At 39.0% G+C, this 23,921-nt stretch overlaps 1 protein-coding gene across 12 annotated transcripts in view; it reads left to right on the top strand.

Annotated features, from left to right (window-relative positions):
- Positions 1–563: 563 nt before the first annotated feature.
- Positions 564–23,921, top strand: part of MYBPC1 (myosin binding protein C1) — a 114,273-nt gene continuing 90,915 nt past the window's right edge. For 5 of the 12 annotated variants that reach the window (XM_075209257.1, XM_075209260.1, XM_075209259.1 and 2 more), the window contains exons 1-2: positions 565–714; positions 21,517–21,759. In XM_075209257.1, coding sequence (XP_075065358.1) covers positions 690–714; positions 21,517–21,759 — 268 coding nt within the window. In that variant the 5' untranslated portion in view covers positions 565–689. Of the gene's footprint in view, positions 715–21,516; positions 21,760–23,921 lie in introns of all 12 variants that reach the window. The other 7 variants (XM_075209254.1, XM_075209256.1, XM_075209255.1 and 4 more) reach the window with 4 other exon arrangements.

Below are 23,921 nucleotides of genomic sequence, written 5' to 3' on the forward strand. Positions count from 1 at the left end.
TGCACACTTTGCAAGTTGCCGATATTCAGCGACTTTGCGGGGCAAATTAGTTTTTTAAATTTGCCCTGCAAAGTTGCTGAACATTGGCGACTTTCAGAAAGTGCAGATTAATACATTTACCCTCTAATATTGAAATTATTTCAGTCATTGTAATAACATAATTTCTTCTTGACTTGACCATTATAGTCTGTTTTGGTTGGGTATATAATTAGCATTCATCATGAAGAGTCTACATTTTAGTCTGTTTAATCACCTAATGCATAAGTCCAACCTACATATCAAGTGCTACGGCAGGTAGAGCCTTTATAACGAAGGATGCTTTGTGCCCTTTAACACCATCACTGATTCCTATCTGTGTGTGTGAGCAGCTGAATTTAGAAGCTCAGAGATGTTCTCATCCACCACATGAGATGTAACAAAGATTCTTTCCAAAAGCTGAGAGAGCAGAGCGTTCAGACAACAGATGGAGAGTTCCCATAACTGTCAATTTTCTAAATATTTGCATAGTAAACAGAGGAGGTGCTATCTGATTGATATTTCAATGCTGTATATAAAGTGGAGGAATTCCACTCCCCCTCTGCTCTCAAACTGATCTTCATCTCTCTTGTGTGTCTACCTGGCTGCTGGTGAACTGGTTTTTGTTTTGTGGAAAGCACAATACTCTTTGGGAATAAAGAGTTATTGATAAAATGCCAGAACCAACCAAGAATACAGGTGAGTATCTGTGGTTGCATTGCCACATTTAGCAAAGGCTAGCAAACAGATGCATTTCAATTAACATATAGAATAAAGAAATACATTGATTATGCAGATGCATAATAATAATTAGCATATGTAACACAAGCTTTGGTTCTGCATGAAACTAACACAGTAGTACATGGCATTATTGTGTTTGTAGGTTTGGCTTTGTGGTAGGAAATATTTGTTGCTAGTCTTGCACTCCTGCTTACCTGCAATATATCCTCTGAAATAAATTAGCAAAACTTAAGCTCTCACAGAATCTTTTGACATATAATAAAGGTGAATAGTTGTATAAACTGAAACAGGGACTACAAGGTTCTATTCTAATCTTCACACAACTACTTTATCAATGTCCTTTCTAGTTTCCAGCTCATTGGAAATGATATGAAGTATAGAAGCCCTATAATAAATACATGTAGACACATATTGAAGAAGTTTATACTCACTGCACCTTAACTACAATGTAATGGAACTGCATCCTATTGTTACATTTTAAGGTCTTTATGACGGTCAATCATAACTAAATTTACAGATATTAGTAAAAGCAATGTTACATTTTCATCCTAAAGCACACACATGTGACAGTACCAAACTAGACATTTAGCACCATACCTGTGATTTTATTTGTTTTATTTTTTAATGATCATTACGTTTGTGACAATCTTTTTCCAATCCTTCATGTTCCCATGTTGGGGATTATGTATTCTAGAAAACTTGTAAAATACTTTCACGGTTGGCAGTCTAACTTTGTGCCCAATAGATAACAGTGTCACTTCAAAATAGAAAGACTGTAATTGTGATTGCACATTAAAATCAGTATCTTAGCAGGGGCTAACAAAGTACAAAAGCAAAACTATGCAGTAACCAATAGCAACCAGTCAGTTACTATTATTTAACTGGTACTAGATTCATTGAAGCTAAACATGACACCTCTATTGAATTTTAAACAGGTCAGAAGATGTATACAGCACATGAAAAGGTCATCTGTATATTAATTATGATAGCTATATGCAATTATTTCTATATTAATGTCACCAAAACATTGGATGCTTTTACTCCCTTTTATATGTAAGTTTTGCAAAGAGAATTCTTATTGTTTGGGGAACAGTGGTAAATAAAGATCTGTATTCTGTTCAGAGTGATATTTCAGAACATGACACTGGCAGTATCTTCCACTGCAAAGCATTCCAGGAGATTATTTCAGAATCCTTATATCCCACATTGGAACTTTAAAAATTCAGCTCCAGCTTTATGACTCTGAAAATATCTGTATCAGGCAATCTCTTGGCACACAATTCTGACCAAACATAGCCAGGTTGATCACCATTAAAATGTCCTAACATTGTTCATCACATAAACCCGGTGGAGTGTTCATGTACTGGTTTAATAATGGTGATGATTTCATATGTAGGACCCTGCTTTACAGGCAGATGTTAGTATAGCACAGCTTGGGACAGAGATCATAGTCTGTCTGTTTAAATCAGTTTACATGCATTTACTGTAAATACTTATAGCAAATTAAAGCAGATTGAAGGATCCTTTATAGAGAATACATTATTTTAATAAGTGAGACCAGTGATACTTGACTTACAACTGCGATCCAATGCTCACCACTTCTATTTAAAAGCTCCTCACTGCTTCTAGGTCCTGACTGTAAGCGTTTATGATCACATCATTTGATAGGATTACCAGGGTCCAGCTTCCCTGGGCTCCCATGACATTGCCTTAGTATAATATGCTCAACTATAATATAGCGACATCATAATCCACAGTGCTTTACAATTGGGAACAAGCTCAGTAATTAAACATGACTAGGTATTAACAGACAGAGGAGACGTAAGAGGGGAGCCTGCTCACAAGTTTATAATCTATAGGGAAATAGGAGTCTGATAAATGAGGTTAAGTGCCACATATTGCATAATGATCCAGACAGATTGCAATGGGAAAAGTGCTTAGTGGGGCTGTATAGTTCAGTCACACAACAATGTTGGTTCGATCACTAGGTTGTTTGAGTATGAAAGGAGAATAAATGTAAGTTCTGAGTGAGTATGGGGTAGCAATCAGGTGGAATAGTCTAATGAGGTTAAGAAAATAGTTCTGGATTTGATAAACTTTAATTTTTAAAGGAACATTTGATGTTTTGAAGACTAAGGGAAGGTCTTGTTGTACAAGCTTGTACAAGAAAGGGAATTCCACAGAGTGCTTGCATCCCTAGGGAATGAAGAATTTGTATCAGAAGTGAGTGGTCAACAGTGCCAAAAGCAGCAGAGAGGTCCAGGAGAAATAGAAACAAGTAGTGTTCTTTAGATGTAGCAACGACCAAATCATTGACTACCTTAGTCAGTGTAGTCTCTGCTGAGTGTTGGGGAAGAAAGCCTGACTGTAGAGAGTCCAACAGGTTGTGTAAGTAAAGAAAGAGTGTGTAGGCAAGAAGGTTGAGGCGCAAAGAGTTGAGAGTTGGGACGGTAATCTAAGAGATTTTGGATCAGAATTCCTTTTTTTTCAGAATAGGAGTAATAACTGCATGCTTAAAATAGTGATGGATATATACCAATATACCAATAGAGAGAGAGATTACAGATGTTAGTTGCGCACATAAGATAAGTGATTGGCTGATTTTTGAGGGTATAGGGTCAAGTGCACAGGTTGTAGACTCTGATGAGAAGAAGAGAGTACATAATTCATCATCATTTGTGGGATTAAATAACAAGAGGATGCAGTAAACTTGTCAATCTTGCCCTTCGAGTAAGAAACAAGATCTTGGTCATTGATGTTGGTCAGAGGAGTTGGTTTGGGAGGGTTGAGAAGAGATTTAAATGTATTAAAGAGGTATTTTGGGTTAGAAGCCTTAGTGGAGATGAGAAATTGGAGAGCATTTCAATAGGAGTGGTAGCTAGCAGTATATTTGAGAACGTCATTAGAAGTAAGATACTTTTGTAAATGTCAATCTACTTTGCGGGAGAAGGTAGCATTTTTCCTGTGACTCCATGGTTGTCTCACAGCCCTGGCCAAAAATCAGAAAAACTTCTGATTGATCATCAAACATAACCACTTCACACCCAAGTGGCTGAATATAAATGTTTCTAACATTTAGGTGGCAGTGCAGATTTAAAGGGTGTCTTTGTGAATGTTACAAGGTCTCTAACAAATTGGAACAGCATATATTTTGGATCAGTGTTAAGTATAAAATTTTGCATGCATAATTTTACAATGTAGTCATATCTGATGGTGTTATCCTAGTATAATATACTAGTTCATATAGTATGTAATTAGACAATAGATAATACTGTATTCATTACACAATATTTTTAGACTGTTGAATAGAGTAAAATACATGTAAAAAAAAAAAGGCTATACTATTAATAATAGTTGTAGTAATACCATTTGTAGGATTTTCTTTACATCACTTTCCTTAGTATATAGTTAGAATGAAATCAGTTTAACATTTAAGGATTCTAAGAGGGGTATTCAATTGTTGCTCCGGACCGCAAAAAAACGAGCACGTTAAAACTATTACCGTTTATATGGTAAACTTGCGCGTAAAAACCGTTAATACGGTAGTTTACTCGCTGAATTGCTGCGAGATGAAATTCAGCGAGTAATTACCGTATAAACGGTAATAGTTTTAACGCGCTCGTTCTTCCGGCGGCCGGAGCAACAATTGAATACGCCCATAGCATTCTAGTAGTTTTGATACTTTTGTATATATAATTATACTACTGAAATGTCATTGTCCAGATTTGGTGGTATATTTACTACAGTTTGATTTTGCAATATTGCACGTATTTTAGCGAATTTATGTGTAGTTTGGAAAACATAAGATTTAGTAAAGGCCATACCTCAAATAAATTAGCATGTTTTAAAACCACAGAGTTTGGAACTGCTAACTCAATTTTTTCAAACGGCAAGTATACAAACCATGCGATTTAAGAATGTGAGAACCTCATATCAAGTTGCCAGAAAAATAGCAGGTTTGCTTAAACTTGGTTCTGATAGGCGAGATAGCTCAAACCATGTGCTGCTTTGAGATTTCTTGCCTGTTTGAACTTAAAATAAATACATTTTAAAAAACAAACTATTCCCCTTCTCCAACAGGTCAGGCTACCCAGCATCAGGTCCTCCCCCGTACCTAGATCTGATCGGACCAATGCCAAGTAGCTCTAAGCCACTCCTGGTAGCCCTAGCCAGTGGGTAGCAGGGTAATAATACTAAAAAAAAGTGGCTGCTCTTGTGGCACTAGGTAAACCAGTGCATACTGTAAGCCATAAGAGTGGCCAATACAAGCATTGGCTCCCTTGTTAAATAAATAACTATTATTGTTACCACTAACTATATAAATAATAGATAGTGCCTCATTATTTATAGAATCAATTCTAGTGCCCCTGTTGCTTATACAATAAATTCTATTGCCCTTGTTATATATGGTATCAATTATAGAGCTCTGTTATTTATAGAATTAATTCTAGTGCTCCCTAGTTTATATAATGCATTCTTATTGCTACCCTCTTTAAGATATGTCCCCCCATAATTTATAATGAATGATGTTTCCCTAATAGATACTTAACTGTAATCATCTTATGTTCTTAATCCGATGTAATCCATATGTGGAACAAAATAAAAAACCCTATTGCAACAACAATACACACAAGCTCTCAAGATACAAAGTGAGTAAATCTCCAGTGAGCCTGCCTACTTACTAGCCAAGTAGCCACTCAGGAGCGGTTTCTTCACTCCTGATTGGCTGTCCACATGGGATTTAGTGGTTTTAAACCCCCCACACATCACATGTGGTTTGTGTTTTCAGACTCAAACCCGCAGGTTGAGAAATCCTGCAGGTTTCAGCTGAAAACCGCATACAATGTGTGTCAGTTTTAAACCCACAGGATAGTAAATTTACCCCTTGGAGTATTATTTTTTATTTATTATTTAAATTAAATTTCAGCTGAAGTAACAATGGTTGCCTATTTTACATTAGCTCTGTATTGTAATTTTCGTTCTTAATATCAAAATAGCTTTATTTCTTCCTTCTACGTGGCTGGGTACTAGCTATCAATTTTCAAAACAAATGGGCAAAATGATGTGGTATCCATACATTCCTAACTGTCCTTATTTTGAATGGACCAAAACTCCCTCCACTGTTTCCTAAAATAGTATGGATCCTAAATGAAAAATAGTAATTACCTTGGATATTATTGTGTGGTTGTTAGTGTTTGCAGCTACTGTATGTAGTGTCACTCAAAAGCATATTGCTGGATATAATGTTTACTATTATATATTATTGTAAATTGTAGCTGACAATTATAGATTAATAGGAGACACATTTCCAAACTGCATAGTTTAATTTAATTTAGGGGGATGCAGTTGAAAAGTCTATCTAATGCATCTGTACCATCTAGACCTAAGCACCATTTATTACCCCCGTTATCCAGTCAAAACTCCAAGGCAGCATCCACACCTGGACTACTTAGACACCATATACTTTTGGAACTCTACACCGCCTAGGCCCCTACATTACTGTAACTACCTGTACTAGGTCTCATTCATATCATTGCTCTCAGTCCTACAAAATCCTCATGTACGAACCTGCCCCTCTTTAGATTGTAAGCTTGCAAAAGCAGGGTCCACTCTACCCTCTGTCTCATGCTCTACCATACTTACAACATGTTTGTCCTCCATCCTTGCTCTTTCTGTTCTAAAAGATTAACCTCTGCTGAGGTCAACTATGTGGTGGGAAAGTGGGCCAAGAGGTTGAACTCTCGACAGTCATGATAGGCACTATTTCTAACCCACTCAGACTTCATTAGAACATTCCGTCCTGGGTCCAGCAACACCAGGGCCAACGCACTTTCCTGGCAGTTATCTGTTGAACATTTAGTCCCTCCAGGCTTCATCCTGGGAGTGATTTCTTTGAAGTTGCTGGACAACCATTTGCAGGATCTTTAGGGTCTGTGAAAAAGGCTACAGGAGCAGCTGAAGATGGCCATAGCTAACCAAAAAAGGTTTGTGGACCAGAGGAGAAGGATACGATGGTGCTTTTCACATGGAACATCACCCTGAAGATGCCCTCGTTCAAATTAGGGCCCAGGTTGGGTCTGTTTAAGAAGTATATATTCTATAGCTACCACCTTTCTTTCGCATACATCTAGTGTTCCACATTTCCCTTCATAAAAAGCCGAATGTGTCTTAGTACTACAAGTGCCAACATACCCATGGCTTTTAAGGCATGCTGGCACTTGGGGAACCACAAGTACCAGCATGTCCAGGTACCCAGGTCCTGCTGGGACCTCTAATAAACCAGCACAAATTTAAATATAACACACACCAATTTTAAATATACCCTTTTTAACCCGCTTTATCTCCTCATCGGTGGCATCTTGCTGTAAAAATCCTGGTCTTGTTAAAATAAAAATCCATAATAGACGCCATACCACTAGCTAAACATTGTTAATGAGCTCTAAAATCTGTTGCATCTTACATAGACCACTTGGCCCATCTAATCTGACCATAGTTTAACCTATGGTAACCTCAAACCCTATTTGATCGTTAGTTCTTTGTAAGGATATCCTTATGTATATCCCAAGCATGTTTAAATTGCTCTACTGTATTAGCCTCTACCACCTCTGATGAGAGGCTATTCCACTTATCCATTACAATTTGTAAAGTCATTTTTCCTCAAATTTCCTCTGAACTTATTTCCCTCCAATTTCAGTGCATGTCCTCATGTTCTAATACTTATCTTCCTTTGAAGAATGATTCCCTCCAGTAACTTTGTAAAAACCCCTGATATATTTGAAAGTTTCTGTCATGTCCTCCCCTTTCCCTTCTTTGCTCCAAACTATACATATTAAGATATTTTAGTCTTTCCGGGTAAGTTTTGTGCTATAGGCCATGCACCATTTTAGTTGCCGTTCTTTGTACGGTCTGTAATGTATTTATATCCTTATGGAGATATGGCCTCCAGAACTGAACACAGTATTCTAGGTGAGGCCGTACCAATGACCTATACAGTGGCATTATAACTTTATTACTTCTTCCTTTCTACTACTGATTCCTCTTCCTATGCAACCAAGCATCTGACTTTCCTTCCTCATTGCTTTGTTACATTGCTTTGTTACATTGCTTACCTACCTTTAAGTCACCTGAAATAGTGACTCCTAGTTCACCTTCGTCATCAGTAGTTTCCATTATAGTGCCATAATATTATATTTAGGCTTTGGGTTTTTAAAACTTAAGTGCATGATTTTGCATTTTTTGGCACTAAACTGTAGTTGCAATGCTCCTGACCATTCCTCTATACCTAGATCATCAATCATTTGTTTTACCCTCCTGGTATGTTTACCCTGTTGCATATCTTTGTGTCATCTGCAAAAAGGCATACTTTCCCTTCAATACCATTTGCAATGTCACCAATAAAGATATTGAAAAGTACCCCAGGGATCCAAGTATGAATCTCTGGGTTACTCCACTGGTAACCTTTCCCTCCTGTGAATGCAATCCATATACTAGAGCTCTCTGTTTTCTATCTGGCAAACAAGATCTTATCCATTCAACCAACTTAGAATCCAATCCCAAACTTTTGAGTTTATATAACAGTCTGCGATGTGACAAAGTGTAAAAAGCCTTACTAAAGTCTAGATAAACATCTACGTCTCTCCCTTGATCTATTACTTTAGACACCCAGTCAAAAAATTCAATAAGATTTGTTTGACATGGTCTCCCCTTAGTAAATCCATGCTGTTTGGGATTACTGGATTTTAGATATTCCACAACTCTTTATTTTAAGAGTTTGTTTCTATCAATTTCCCTACTACTGATGTAAGGCTCACTGGTCGGTAGTTGCTCGCCTCTTCCTTGCTTCCACTTTTGTGTAGTGGGACTACATTTGCTCTTATCCAGTCCTCTGGAATTACTCCTGTAGCTAGTGATTGTTGAATAATTCTGTTAATGGTGTTACCAGCACCCACTTTAAGCTCTTTTAGTATGCTTAGATGCAGGGGAAGGCTGTCAAACTTTTAGCTCCGGGGGGCAGGACTTGACTCAGCAGCTTATTTCAAAATGCGGGTGGCCCAGTAATCCAGCCCAATATAGCCTACTATGGGACCAGCCTGGGGGCAGATACCCCCAGCCTACCCCTGCTTAGATGTATCCCATCTGACCCCATTATCCACTTTAAGTTTTGAGAGCTCTGTTAGGACCTTCTGCTCTGTAAATGTACTTTTATCTACCTCATTTTTCTGAATATACTTGCAACTTAACTGTGGCCCCTTCCCCTCTCTTTCTGTAGTTAAAACTGAGCAAAAATAATTAATAAGATGATCTGCTATTACCTTGTCTCCCTCAACAAGACTCTCACTCTCTGTCTTTAGTCTTATTATTCCTCCTTTTGTTTTTCTTCTTTCACTTACATACCCCCCAAAAATGTGCCCCCTTTACCTACTGCCTGGGCAATTTTCTATTCAGCTTGTGCCTTTGCACATCTGATTACCTTCTTAGTCTTCTTCTGTCTAATAGGATGTACCTCCTTTTCTTCATTATTCTGAGTCTGCTTATATTTCCTAAAGGACATCTTGCTCTTACCACTCCTTACCCTTAGAGAGGCAGAATGGGGGAGGGACAGGACATGCAAGCTTAGGCCAAGCACAGTGGTCTCATAAATGCAACTGCGCAAGACCTGTATACAGGCGCTTATACGTCTCTCAGGAGTCGTATTTCTTGCGGGTACTTGACTCTTGGTGGAAAATATGCACTGATGATGATGGCTATTGGCTGATGTGTCTAGATAATATATAAATCGTTATTATGGCTATTATATTTTAAGACATTGTCACAGTCTATTTTCATTTGTTCTGCTGCAGGAAATAAGTTTACTATTTCATTTTATAAAGAGGAACAACAAGGCGACTTTCGTATTTATCAATAACACAGTCCAGATACTATTCTGTCTTTTATATTACACTTCATTACACTATTATACTGCCATTCTATCCCCCTTTCCTTTCTCAATCCCCTTCTACATCTTACTTCTCTATCCACCCTCAAGCACAATTCCTATCCTCTCTTTCGCTCACTCCTCATTGCCCACCTCCTTATCTCATTGCCCTTTGATCCCCTTCCCTATCTCTCTCCCTCATAACCATAACCATAAAAAGGTTTCTCAACTCCTTCCCCCCTCCATCCCAATTCAAACCTCTCGACCCTCGGTTCTCTCTTCCTAAGTGCTGGGACTAGGGGCAGGCTGGGCTGGGGGGCAGGGGGGCATTTAATTGGTAAATTTAGGCCTTTCAACAGATCAAAATGTGAGTTTAAAGGAAGAGTTGTGTCCCACTGGTGTGGAGATATATGTGTTAGAGGTTGAACTCATCTTAACCTTTCAGGAGGCCTGGTGTAGCGGAAGGTGAATATTTGAAATTTCTTAGTCCCGTCATTCCAACCGGCAAAGGAACCATTGTGATAGGGGAATTCTGTGCATGTAGGAAGTGCGCCTTGGCTCTATCTGGGTCGGTGAAGAAGAGGGTTCGGCCATTGTCTTCGACTAAAAGTTTTGCTGGGTATAAGAGGGCGAATCTTGGATTGTTTTCCACCAAGTGTCTATAGACCGTGGAGAATCCTTTACTTTTTTGGGCCACAGAGGCAGAAAAGTCCTGAAATATTAAAATGCTCTTGTCTTCAATTAACAATTGAGGCACTTTTCTATAGACCACTAGTAGTTTTTCTTTTGCCCAAAAGTTCAGGAATCTGGCAATAGGCTGGCGAGGGTGACTGGACATTGACATTCAGGGTGTATCCTATGCCCTCTTTCAATATGTATCGGATCAGTGTCAGAGTAAATGCCCAAACCCGTAGGCAAGTCGTGAGATGTTGGACACTGATGGATTCTGGTATGTCTATAAATCTTAAATTGTTCCTACAATTTCTATTTTCAAGATCCTCCATCTTCTTGGTTAGTAACTGTAGGCTTGAGAGTTGATCATCGCTTGGAGAGGGTGAGTCTTTCAGATCACTTGTACGTTGTTCCAAGCCAGAAATTCTGAATGTATTAGAGTCGATAGTGGCCCATGCAGAATCTAAAGTTTGAAGGTCTTCAAATTTTTTACCAATCTGAGGCATGATCAGTTCTGAGATGGCCTTAGCCACCTCAGTAATGGAGTTGGGAGCTAACACCTGTTCTTCCTGATTCGATGTCTGAGAGTCCTGATCATCATCAGTTGGCAACTGTGAAGAGGAAAGAGATTTATTGGCAGATTGTTTAGCTCTCCCCATTCTAGCTGGTGTTAAGTGGGGCGAAGCCTTTGAAGAGGAGGGTCGGTCAAAAAATTTCTCCATAGCACTCGTGCTAAGTGGACAATTCGTGGTCACCCAAAAAAACTAAATAGTGAATGTCACATATAGGTTATATTTTTAGAAAAGTGATTTGAAAATGACTCCCCACTAGAGAAAGACAGCTACATTTCTTGCCAAACACAGAAACAAGTATATATTGACAGTATAGTAATCTTAGTAATAGCTCTTAATGCCAGAACATTGAACCATTAGAGGACAACAAAATCACACCGTAAATGGCTAACTGGTTATGCTTATTCAGTAAGGAGAATAACACCTACAGGTATAATGAAACATTAGAGAAAAGCAGTGTATATAGTACTAGTTTTCACACCTCTGGAGATGTTCACTTTTGGGGAACTTGTCTGATTTAAGCTTTGCTCAAGTCATTTCGAAAAGTTCAATGTTTGTTGAGACTCTTCAAGTAATATAGCAGGTATAGATTACAGTACACGACCCTCTGGGTTATGCCAGACTGTGTGAACCCCCTCAAATAGCAGGATCCCATCCCTCACCCCAGGACCTTTCACAAGCATGTAATAATTAGAGCTAGTGTTAGGTGGCATTAAGCATACTAAACTGGACAATGTTTAGTGTTTGTGTAACCTGAAATTGGCATGAAACAGAATAGTCATTAGCTACCAGAATATAGCAGAGATGTTCTCTACTGCCAACAAAAATGTCAAAGTTTAATAAAAAAATTAAAAAAATTATGTAAGAGGGGAGATGACAGTGGATAAGAGATCTAATTGGAGAGCTTGAATAAAAAGTGGGCATACTAGATTCCTCAACCACTTGGTCCTCTTCTCCTCTTTAAAGCTGCACTTTTGTCTACCCCAGCGGTTCCCAAACTGTGCGCCGCGGCTCCCTGGGGTGCCGCGGCGCTGTCACAGGGGTGCCGCGATCCCTAGCAAGAAAAAAGAGAAAAAAAAAACGAACAAAAAAATAACCAAAAAACTTACCAGCGCCGGATCCTCCTCCTCACTGACTGCCGGGCATGACGTCATCATGTCCGTCAGCTTCAGTGAGGAGCAGCAGCAGAGAGGATGTCAGGAAAGAAGGTAAGTAAAGAAGAGTGAAGGAGGGGCACAGAGAGACACTGAAGGGGGCACAGAGAGACGCTGAAAAGGGGCAGAGAGAGACGCTGAAGGGGGACAGAGAGAGAGACGCTGAAGGGGGACAGAGAGAGAGACGCTGAAGGGGGACAGAGAGAGAGACGCTGAAGGGGGACAGAGAGACACTGAAGGGGCACAGAGAGACACTGAAGGGACACAGAGACACTGAAGGGACACAGAGAGACACTGAAGGGGCACAGAGAGAGACACTGAAGGGGGACAAAGAGAGACACTGAAGGGGGACAAAGAGACACTGAAGGGGGACCAAGAGACACTGAAGGGAGGCAAAGAGAGACACTGAAGGGGGACAGAGAGAGACACGCTGAAGGAGGGGGACAGAGAGAGACACGCTGAAGGAGGGGGACAGAGAGAGACACCCTGAAGGAGGGGGACAGAGAGAGACACGCTGAAGGAGGGGGACAGAGAGAGACACGCTGAAGGAGGGGGACAGAGAGAGACACGCTGAAGGAGGGGGACAGAGAGAGACACGCTGAAGGAGAGGGACAGAGAGAGACACACTGAAGGAGGGGGACACGGAGAGACGCTGAAGGGGGACAGAGAGATGGTGAAGAAGGAGACACAGAGTGTGAGATGGCGAAGAGGGGGACAAAGTAATATGGTGAAGGGGCGCAGTGATCGGATGAAGGGGCACAATGTGATGGTAAAGGGGCCTAAATACATCTTACGCCATTTTGACCCAACTACTTAAAAACGGGACTACCCGGTAATTATTTTGGCTTAGGGATGACCTTAAGGGTGCCTCGAACTGAGAAAGTTTGAGAACCACTGGTCTACCCTATGATGTATCACTTATTCCAAACAGGAATTGCCACACATTTATGTGTTGTCTCCTGAAGGGGCGTTGTATGCGCCTTGTACTGTGTGGACGTTTCCTCATAATACAGCTCCGTTCACCCACACTAGTTCACTCTGTGGACCCACACTTTACCTTTCTGCCACAAGAAATGGGGCGGTAACAGAGCAGGGAACAGTCACATTAGAAGGATCTCTAAATAGAAAACAGGCAGAGATGTGTTCTAGTATATCATCTGCTACTGTTATGTCTCAGATCTGAAGCCAGTGATCTCTAAATATCTCATTAGTAGGATCTATGATTTACATCCTCTATGATCTGTTCTAAATCTATTCACCTGGGATGTGATGATTGACAGCTACCAACATAGTAAAATTAGATGCTCTTTGACGTAAATGTATGTGTGCCAACTATTTGGCTTTACATAATAATTATTTTAGGACATATTGATTAGATCACATTTCAAGTCATAAATAGGAAAAATAATATGAACTTCTCAGTATAAACATGTATTTTCCGAACAAATGATAGATAGATATAATTTAGTGATTTACTTTTAAATGAAAGTAACAAATAATTGCTCTATTGCATGTGAGTTTTCAAACATGCATTAAGTCCATTTCTGCACTGGCGCCGAAATGTATCACAATTCCTTAATAAATTCACAAGTCCTGCTGCAGATGTCAGTTAGTCTTAACACTTATTACCCCATTAACAATCATACAACATGCCTCACCTTATTGAATTGTTTTGTTAATCTGTTCACAATCTCTAAGAATACTGAATTAAATTCCTTTTATATAGTACAATTATAATGGATAAGAGGGAGATTATGTGTTACAAGAACAACTATTTGTTTTGAAGGACCTTGGGTAGCTCTGAATATTAAGTTTTGTCCCCACTGCTTAACCCTTTAATGACCAAAGGTATTTTATACCTTTATAACCAGATCACATTTTGTAACTTTGCTAGGGATCAGTTAATACCCTTTGAACTATTTGTTATCTTGCAAGTTTTACATTGCTCTTTTTAGATAGGACTTTAATTTAACATAATACTCTATTTTGGTTAAATATGGAAAAGCTTATCATAAATAAGAAAAATATGCATTTAACCCAGGACCTGTCCTTATTTATTTTGACAAATTCAGTGCAACTTGTCTGTTTTTCATTTTATTTTTTTTTGCATTTTCAATACTTTTTTCCTTCCCCATTGGGTTAGACATTTTTATTAGAATAAAAGCATATTTATCATGCATAAACATAAACTCCGATGTCAGTGACATTAAAGCTCATGTTACAGCATGTTAACTCATGCTATAACATTTCAGACTGTCCTCAGATCTTATTAGACCATGTCTATCTCTTCGGCAGAGAATACCCGTGGATGATATCACTGGGATTCCCATATAGATATATATATATATATATATATATATATATATATATATATAAGGCCATCATTTGCTTAGGAGAAACTCTCTCTAATCGAATGTCTACTTGACGGAATTAAAAAGCCAGGATCCATTTGAAACAGTTCTTAGTTGATGCACTAGAATTAGAGGCTGCCTGTGATAGCTCAGGTTCTAGTGCAGAAGGTGGGCAGAAGGCGCCCACCTCCAAAATGCAAAGAATGCAAGAACTATGTCTTAAAGTATGAAAGCCGGCTCCAGCATGACAGAACTCCTGTCTTATGTCATCCCATAGAGGTTAAACTTAGTACACATATTTAAATAGGGCGTATCTTTTAAAGGTAATTTGAATCTGTTATACAGAACATTGATGCCATCGATTTAACAGGTGTCAGATTATTTGTCATGTACTTGTATCTGTTATATTATACATAGTGGCTTTCTGCACAGTGTAAAACAGTAGCACACATTCTCGGTTGTTTCTATGTCCTGAGTTATACTTCATTTATTGGTGTGAAGATCACATTGGCAACTTGCTGTATTCTTTTGTTCTGACTACACAATCTTCATCACTAAATATATTATAACATAGTAACATAGTAACATAGTTGATGAGGTTGAAAAAAGACACCAGTCCATCAAGTTCAACCTATTTTGGATCTCCTGCGATCCTGCACTTATATTTGAAATTAATCCAGAGTAGGCAACCGCCAATCTGTTTCAATTTTGAAAATCCCCCCAGACTCAATATTGCAATCCAATTTTTACCCTATATCCACTACTATCCTTTATTTTAAATTAACGGTCGTATCCCTGGATACACCTTTCCGCTAAAAATTTGTCTAACCCTTTCTTAAACATATCTATTGAATCTGCCATCACAACCTTCCCTGGCAATGAATTCCATATCTTGACTGCCCTTACTGTAAAGAACCCCTTCCTTTGCTGGTTGTGAAATTTCCTCTCCTCTAACCTTAGGGGATGACCACGTGTCCTGTGTATGGTCCTTGGGGTAAAAAGTTCCCATGAAAGCTCTCTGTATTGACCCCTAATATATTTGTACATAGTAATCATATCTCCCCTTAGACGCCTCTTTTCTAAAGTAAACATGCCTAAACTGGCTAACCTTTCCTCATAACTTAATGACTCCATACCCTTTATCAATTTTGTCACCCTTCTCTGAACCCTTTCTAGTTCCAAATTATCTTTTTTATAGAGTGGTGCCCAGAACTGTACTGCATATTCAAGATGAGGTCTTACCTATGATTTATACAGTGGCAAAATTACACTGTCTTCCCTTGCATCTATGCCCCTTTTTATGCATGCCAATACTTTGTTTGCCCTTGCAGCTGCTGCTTGACATTGAGCACTATTGCTAAGTCTACTGTCTACGAGCACTCCCAAATCCTTTTCCATTATAGATTCTCCTAAATTAATTCCATTTAATTTATAGATTGCGTTCTTGTTTTTGATCCCTGAATGCATAACCTTACATTTATCTGTGTTAAACCTCATATTCCATTTAGCCGCCCAATCCTCCAGTTTATTTAAGTCCCTCTGTAGAGAAGCTACATCTTGCTCTGATTTTATTACCTTACAGAGTTTAGTGTCATCTGCAAAAATAGAAACTTTACTCTCTAAACCATCACCAAGGTCATTAATAAATATATTAAAAAGGAGTGGTCCCAGCACGGAACCTTGAGGAACTCCACTTAAGACCTTTGACCAATTAGAAAATGTTCCATTTATCACAACTCTCTGTTCCCTATTCTCTAACCAGTTTTCGATCCAAGTACAAATTTTGATTTCTAGACCCAGTTCCCTTATTTTGTAAACCAACCTCTTGTGTGGCACTGTATCAAAGGCCTTTGCAAAATCTAAGTAGACCACATCTACTGTCCTGCCCTGGTCTAAGTTCCCACTAACTTCCTCGTAGAAACTAATTAGATTAGTTTGACATGACCTATCCCTCACAAATCCATGTTGATTCCCACTAATAATTTTATTGCGTACCAAGTAATCCTGAATACTGTCCCTTAAAATACCTTCCAGTAGTTTCCCCACTATTGATGTCAGGCTTACAGGTCTATAATTCTCTGGTTGTGATCTCGTCCCCTTTTTAAACAACGGCACCACATCTGCTATTCGCCAATCCCTTGGTACTGAGCCTGATGAGATTGAATCTCTGAAAATTAAGAATAGCGGTCTAGCTATTTCCGAGTTTAATTCCATAAGGACCCTTGGGTGTATGCCATCTGGACCTGGAGCTTTATTTATCTTAATATTCTTCAGTCGCCTTTGGACTTCTTCCTCTGACAACCAAGTATTAATTCATGGCATGGTTTCATTTCCATTTTTATGTATTACTCCTGCCATTTGTTCCTCTCTGGTAAATACTGAAGAAAAGAACGTGTTTAATATCTCTGCTTTTTCCTTAGTATCATTTATCAATTCACCCATCTCACTTCTTAGGGGTCCTATATTATCTTTTTTAATCCTTTTGCCATTTATATACTTAAAAAACTTTTTGGGGTTTGTCTTACTTTCTTTTGCAACGTGCCTTTCATTTTCTAATTTAGCCAATCTAATTTCCTTTTTGCATGTTTTATTACATTCCTTGTACCTATGGAAGGACTCCTCTGACCCTTCAGACTTAAACAATTTAAATGCACGCTTCTTCCTTTGCATTTCTTCCCTTACCTTTTTATTTAGCCACATTGGTTTAGACTTAATTCTTTTACATTTATTTCCCATAGGAATAAACTTATACGTGTATGTTTCCAACAACATTTTAAAGACAGCCCACATTTCTTCCGTATTTTTTCCTTCAAAGGCTTTGTCCCAGTCTATGCTCTTTATAGACTCCTTTAGCATATTAAAATTTGCCTTTTTAAAGTTTAAAGTCCTAGTTGATCCCTTATACTGTTGTTTCTGGAAACTAATTTCAAATGAGACCATATTATGATCACTGTTTCCCAAGTGCTCCTTTGCTTGAATATTTGATATTACGTCTACATTGTTTGTTATTACTAGGTCCAGTATAGTCCGGTTCCTAGTTGGTTCCTCAACTAATTGGGACATGTAATGGTCTTTTAGCGTGCTCAGAAACCTATTTCCCCTAGCTGTACCGCAGGTCTCAGTACTCCAATCAATGTCCGGATAATTAAAATCCCCCATAATTAAAATTTGACCTAGTTGTGTAGCCTTTTCAATTTGCTGTAGAAGTTGGGCTTCCTCAATCGTACTAATATCTGGCGGTTTATAGCATATCCCTATCAGAAACTTCTCTGAACTTTTTCCTCCGCTGGATATTTCCACCCACAATGCCTCTATATTATCACCAATATTCTCGTATATAACTTCTTGAATACTTGGTTTTAATTCTGGCTTAATATAAAGACATACTCCTCCTCCCCTTTTATTTACCCTATCCCTCCTGAAGAGAGAATAGCCTTCCAATTATCATTAGGTTATTGATAATCATCTGTTTTCCTAAATGTATTTGTTTTTTATGTATTACTTTTTTGCACAGCAATATTTTTTTTAAGAGTTTATTGTTTACCAGTTACTTAGAGACGTTGTTTGTGTTTATTTCTGCTGCTGTGAGATGCTTGATGACTACCGTATATACTCGAGTATAAGCCGAGTTTTTCAGCACTTTTTTTGTGCTGAAAAAGCCCTCCTCGGCTTATACTCGGGTGATGGAGATGCAGACCTCAATAAATAGTACTGAAGGGAATGGTGGTATATCCGGAGGCTCCAAACTGTATAGGACATAACAATAAGGAACAATGCAGAGCAGTGTTGGAGTGTATAACTCACGATTTCTTGATAGCAGTTCTCAGTCCGTCCGCGGTATTCCTTAAAGACTGCAAGCAAACAGATGGGGTGCGCTGACTATAATAGCCGTCCAGACACAAAGTCTTTTGAAGGAAAGTTCCTAGCTCCTGACTACTTCAACTCCAATAGCGCTGGTTGAAGTAGTGATTCCATTCTTCAGACGCGCCTGTGCAGGAGGTTCCTGACGTCCCGGCTGTTACTGATTTCCTCATGTCTCACTAAACAGGCTGTCAGTGCAGTCCAGCGCTGCAGCGGCAGAGGATGAATGGGATGTGAAGTGATGAATGGTAAATGAATCATCGCTTCACATCCCATTCATCCTCTGCCGCTGCAGCGCTGGACTGCACTGACAGCCTGTTTAGTGAGACATGAGGAAATCAGTAACAGCCGGGACGTCAGGAACCTCCTGCACAGGCGCATCTGAAGAATAGAAACATCACTACTTCAACCAGCGCTATTGGAGTGGTAGGACCAAACGGAGCTAGGAACTTTCCTTCAAAAGACTTTGTGTCTGGACGGCTATTATAGTCAGCGCACCCCATCTGTTTGCTTGCAGTCTTTAAGGAATACCGCGGACGGACTGAGAACTGCTATCAAGAAATCGTGAGTTATACACACCAACACTGCTCTGCATTGTTCCTTATTGTTATGTCCTATACAGTTTGGAGCCTCCGGATATACCACCATTCCCTTCAGTACTGTTTATTGAGGTCTGCATCTCCTATATATCCTTTGTGATATATTACATGTTGGTATTGCTACACCAGTCAATCATCCTATTTATTTATCTAGTCTGGGAACAATACATTTGTTTTTATAGATTGTATATATCATTTTTATTTTTGAAATTTACTAGTAGCTGCTGCATTTCCCACCCTAGGCTTATACTCGAGTCAATAAGTTTTCCCAGTTTTTTGTGGTAAAATTAGGTACCTCGGCTTATATTCGGGTCGACTTATACTCGAGTATATACGGTAGTTGACACTATTTTAGGGATGGGGAGATGAGAAGGAGTCCAGGCAACTCTTAAATTGTCACATTCTTCAAAAAAAATAACTCACACCCAAAATCAAAAAAGATGCTGCCCATTTATTTTATTTTTATCCACAGATGAATAGATTGGAATCGTTTCGAGTGGTGTCCACTCATATGGCTATCTGGCCACTTGGTTGTCTACGGCCAGTTTAGCCGCATAGATAAAAGAATTGCAAGGTGAAAGGGGCCCTTCCGTCCCCTATATCAGCCAATATTGGGCTAGCTCAGATGATAAAGACCAAAATAAACCTCAAATAAAATACATATATTTGTTATTTCTGTATATCACAAAAAGGAAGAAAAAGAGGAATGCATATAAGAAGGTGCACTTGTGCACCTTCTTATATACATTGCTTTTTTTATTCTTCCTTTTTGTGATACATCATAATTTATGTATAATGGTTTCACCTCCTGTGGATAAATGATGAATACTATATCTAATATATTATTCTGAATAGGAGCATCTGGTACAATATATCACGTTATTCTATTTAGTCTCTCTTCTTTATCCCTGTATATGTTAGAAATCTTAGAATTAAAAAACTGGTAAATCTCATACATGGGTTGAATATATTTAGGCACATGGTCTTCCTAGCAAGTAGAACAAGACAATAAACTAATGTATTTATTACAAACTCCACAAATATGACTCTTTAAATAAACGCAGCCATGTGGTCCCCTGCTTTCCCTAGTTAATTCATAGCTCAATGAGTTGCATATGAGCAGTTCATTGGATGAAATAAAAGTGTTATATTGGTGGAAGTCCAGAAGGTGAAATCAGTAGTGTTTTCAACAAAGCTTCCACATTGAGGCATAAACTTTTTGCACTGTGCAAAAGAGTGCACACTATGGCACTGAACTAGACAAATCTTAGCAGTGCACAGACACCCATTACATGTCATTTACAAAAATGCAAAACGGACACCCATTTTTTGCACAAATGCACCCATTTTTTGTACAGGAAGGGCATATATTAGCATGTCAAGATGACAGTGCCTGTCTAGGTAAATGCAGGCTAGCTGCCTTCAGGTGCGATATATTGCACCCACAAACAAAATGAGACTTTTCATTGTGTGACAAGATATTTAAATAAGCTCCAAGGGGTGAATTGAGCGTTTATGTGAACCTTCCGGAGATACCTCCAAGCAAAAGGAAATTCTTTCTATGGGTACATATTTATACAATAAAGTACATTTTACACATGCACAAACAGCAATGTAATAACACCATTTTAGTAAACAAATCAAATGACACGTGAAAAGGTACAATGTTCGCCTAGTAGTATTTTAGAATATAAAAAAGAAAGGCAGCCTATAAATCCTATGTTGTCATTTTATTGTTTTACTATGTAGTAGCTTCTGCACTATGTATTTGGAAGAAGAAAACAAACTTGCTCCCAGGCCAGCTTCTTCCACACATTGCAGCTCGCCTGTTGGATAATCTGAAGGAAGCCAGCCTGTGATAGAACATTGGACATGAAGATCACATAAAGCTCTATCTATGTAGCAAGGTCATAAAATGACACCAGATGGCCCGGTGACAGTTCTCTTTAATGATGGGCCTGTCCTAATGTGGAAGTATGCAGGACTTAAAGATCTTTTTGCTCCCTCCACCATGCACTTTTCATGTAAACCTGCTATCCTACAAAAAGGTTGTGCACTGTGCTTTTACAGGGGCATTTCCCAAAAGTGGAATGTGGGTGTGCACCTAATGATATTTGCTATGCATCCACATCTGTAATAAACTCTGTTTTTTATTACACTGGTAGGAAAAATGTGTTTACAATGCTAACTTTCATTTTAATAGCTTATAGTGAATAATAATTGCGTACTGAATAATTAAATTAATTACTGCTTTCTGCATTCTTGTCTTTTAAAAGAACGCACCAGCATTAATGTGCAAAGAAGAAATTAACCATTTTAACTGAATGCATACTAATAAGAGCTCTGTCTTGAATAAGTACAATAATTGGCTATTTTTGCTGCAAAGGTCACAAGTTGCATGAATGCAGTCCTGTCTGCACTGCTTGGTAATTAAATCAGGGTATTTATCAGAATAGCTATAATGAAAATGTGAGTTTGGCTCTTGTCTCTGCTGCACCTGTCATAAAGACTAATAAAGAAGCAGACAATCCTTTAGTCGCTTCAAATATCTAAATATAGCACTGAAAAAAAGCTTGTGAAAACACACGGCTCTGTCCCTTCTGTAGGCAAGACAAGGTCTTTCTTTTTATATTTCAGGATCTACTTTCACTGATCAACAAAAGACTGTTCATGTAGCAGGTGGAAGTAGAACAGAGATCACAACCCAGACAGTCAAGACTGGGGTCCAAGTCACATGGCAACAAGATGGAAAAAGTGAAAAGACAGTTTCCCAAACAGAGCACACGAAGCGCACAGTAATCGTTGATAATAATGTAACCCATCAGGAGGAGTTTTCATCTGTGAGTGGGGGCTCTAAACTAAAAGGCGACCTTAAAGAAGGTATGAATTCAACAATAAAAATGTTAGCCTTTGTTCAGAATATGTGACATTTTATGTGTGTCAAAACATACATATGCTCCTGCATTAGTTGTTATGTTCAGTGGTCTGTTTAACTGGTAAATATTTTGTATAAACAAAAACATAATAAAGAAGTGCAAGTGAAATTTAATACCAAAACTTACTTTACTTGGCAGACTGCGGTTACAGGATTAGGATTCTGCTTTCGTAGTAGGGTCCCAATGGCTGCTCTGCCTGTTGATAAACATACTAGGCAATACTTATAGGCTCATTCTCAGCTTTGATGATACTACAGTATAATGTCACATAACCACAGGAACATGTTTTAAATTCCACCATCTTTCCAAGTAAACCTATAGAACTGTGTCTGGTCTTCACCTATGCAAGCCGCTATTTCCCATAGAGTGCTACTGGTACTCAGTTGCCCGCAGGTCTTGTGTGCAAGATGGTATAGGTTTGCTAGAAGACTTTTTTCAAACAACAGAATATTGGAGAAAGAACCTCTAAGTGATGTCAGTAAAATATACCAAGTGGCCTAAGGTGTAACAAACAGCACCAAAATATAATAAAGAATAGTCAGGTACAAATCAGAATTCAGGGCAGGAGGCAATGCAGAATAGTAGGGGGGTCAGAAATCGTTTTCAGTACAGGCAGCAGACAAGGATAATTTATAACAGACTGATGTTAGTGCAGACAGCATACAAAAATCGTCAAAAATCGAGCACTAACCAGCAGCATAAGAGAGCACATACTGGCAATGAGTATGTGCTGCTGGCAGTCTTATAAACCCACCTGAGACCAATCCCAACAAATCAATCAGCCCAGCCGTCACAATACTAATAAATGAATGCCTGACACCTGTTCACCCTGAAGTCAATGAAGGTGTCAAGTCTGCCAATAGTCTAATTCACCTAAGAAGCAGAGGTGTAACTGTGGCTGCCATTGTTTCTATCCCTGAGTCTGGCACTACCACTGAATATAACACAGCTTAGGAGTTCCAATAACCTGGAGCTTACATACAGCTTACTTGTAAAACTGAAACTACCCTAACAGTAGGGAGTGTAGCTGCTATGGGAACCAGGAATATGCCAGAATGCTTATTTCAGGTGCAGAATTTTTCCATCAAGTCTAATCATGTTCTCCTCTTCTATCACAACTACTGTCTGTATACTACTCACTGCAACATCCCTTGAGCCTTTTAGTGAATCACAATGCACTTGCGCCAAGCCCCCTTTCCATACCATTTATGGCATATGTTGTATATTCATAGTTTATGTGATTCGAACTCTATGAGAGGTCTCTCAGCTGGCAAACTGCATATACCAAAGTTTTGGAAAGATGTAAACTCTATTGGATGGAACGAAAAAGCAGAAGAAAAGTATAGTGTGAATTGTCCTGGTTACAAGGGATGATACACCTTATATTTGGCCACTGCTCTTTTGAGTTTCATCTGCGCAAGAGTTTACATCTTTCTTGGACTTAGGTTTGGAGAATTCTGGGTCCCCCATCGACACTAGGCTGCGATTAATGAAGTTGAAATAACATGAACTAATAGGGGGATGAGAAGAGAATTACATGGATGAGTGGGAGAGGTGCAAGGAGAATACCAAGGATGAGTGGAGGAAGGGATAGGTGTGTAACATACATGAGTGAGAGACTATTATGAATATAACACAAGAGGGAGATGAGAGAAGAATAACTTGAATGAATAGGAAGTTAAGACAAGAAGAACATGGATCTAGCTCCAGCACCTTTACTATAGATTGAAAGTGTGACAGCTACCAACAAGAACATATGCTATGCCGGCAAATAAAACTGTATCTATGTATATGGATAAATAAAATTTTCTCCACAATTACATACTCTTATGTACAACCAGACGTAGTTCAGGACCAGGTGCAAGAACTTCTCTCCTCCACACACACAGCCCAGGCCACCTGTCCCTCTCCTTAGCCCCCTGGTTGTGCACATGTACTGTGTCAGTGCACATTACCTTATTTAGTGTATAGTTGCAGTCACTGGTTATGTGTTCACCAACTCACCCATTGGCTGCAGGGGCGCACGCAGGGGGGGGTTTCTGGTTCTCCATGAACCCCTCCTCCTCCGCGAACGAACAGGCAGCAGAAGCATGTATAAACATGCTA

This window comes from Mixophyes fleayi, chromosome 4, assembly GCF_038048845.1.
Source record: "Mixophyes fleayi isolate aMixFle1 chromosome 4, aMixFle1.hap1, whole genome shotgun sequence".
NCBI classification, from domain to species: Eukaryota; Metazoa; Chordata; class Amphibia; order Anura; family Limnodynastidae; genus Mixophyes; species Mixophyes fleayi.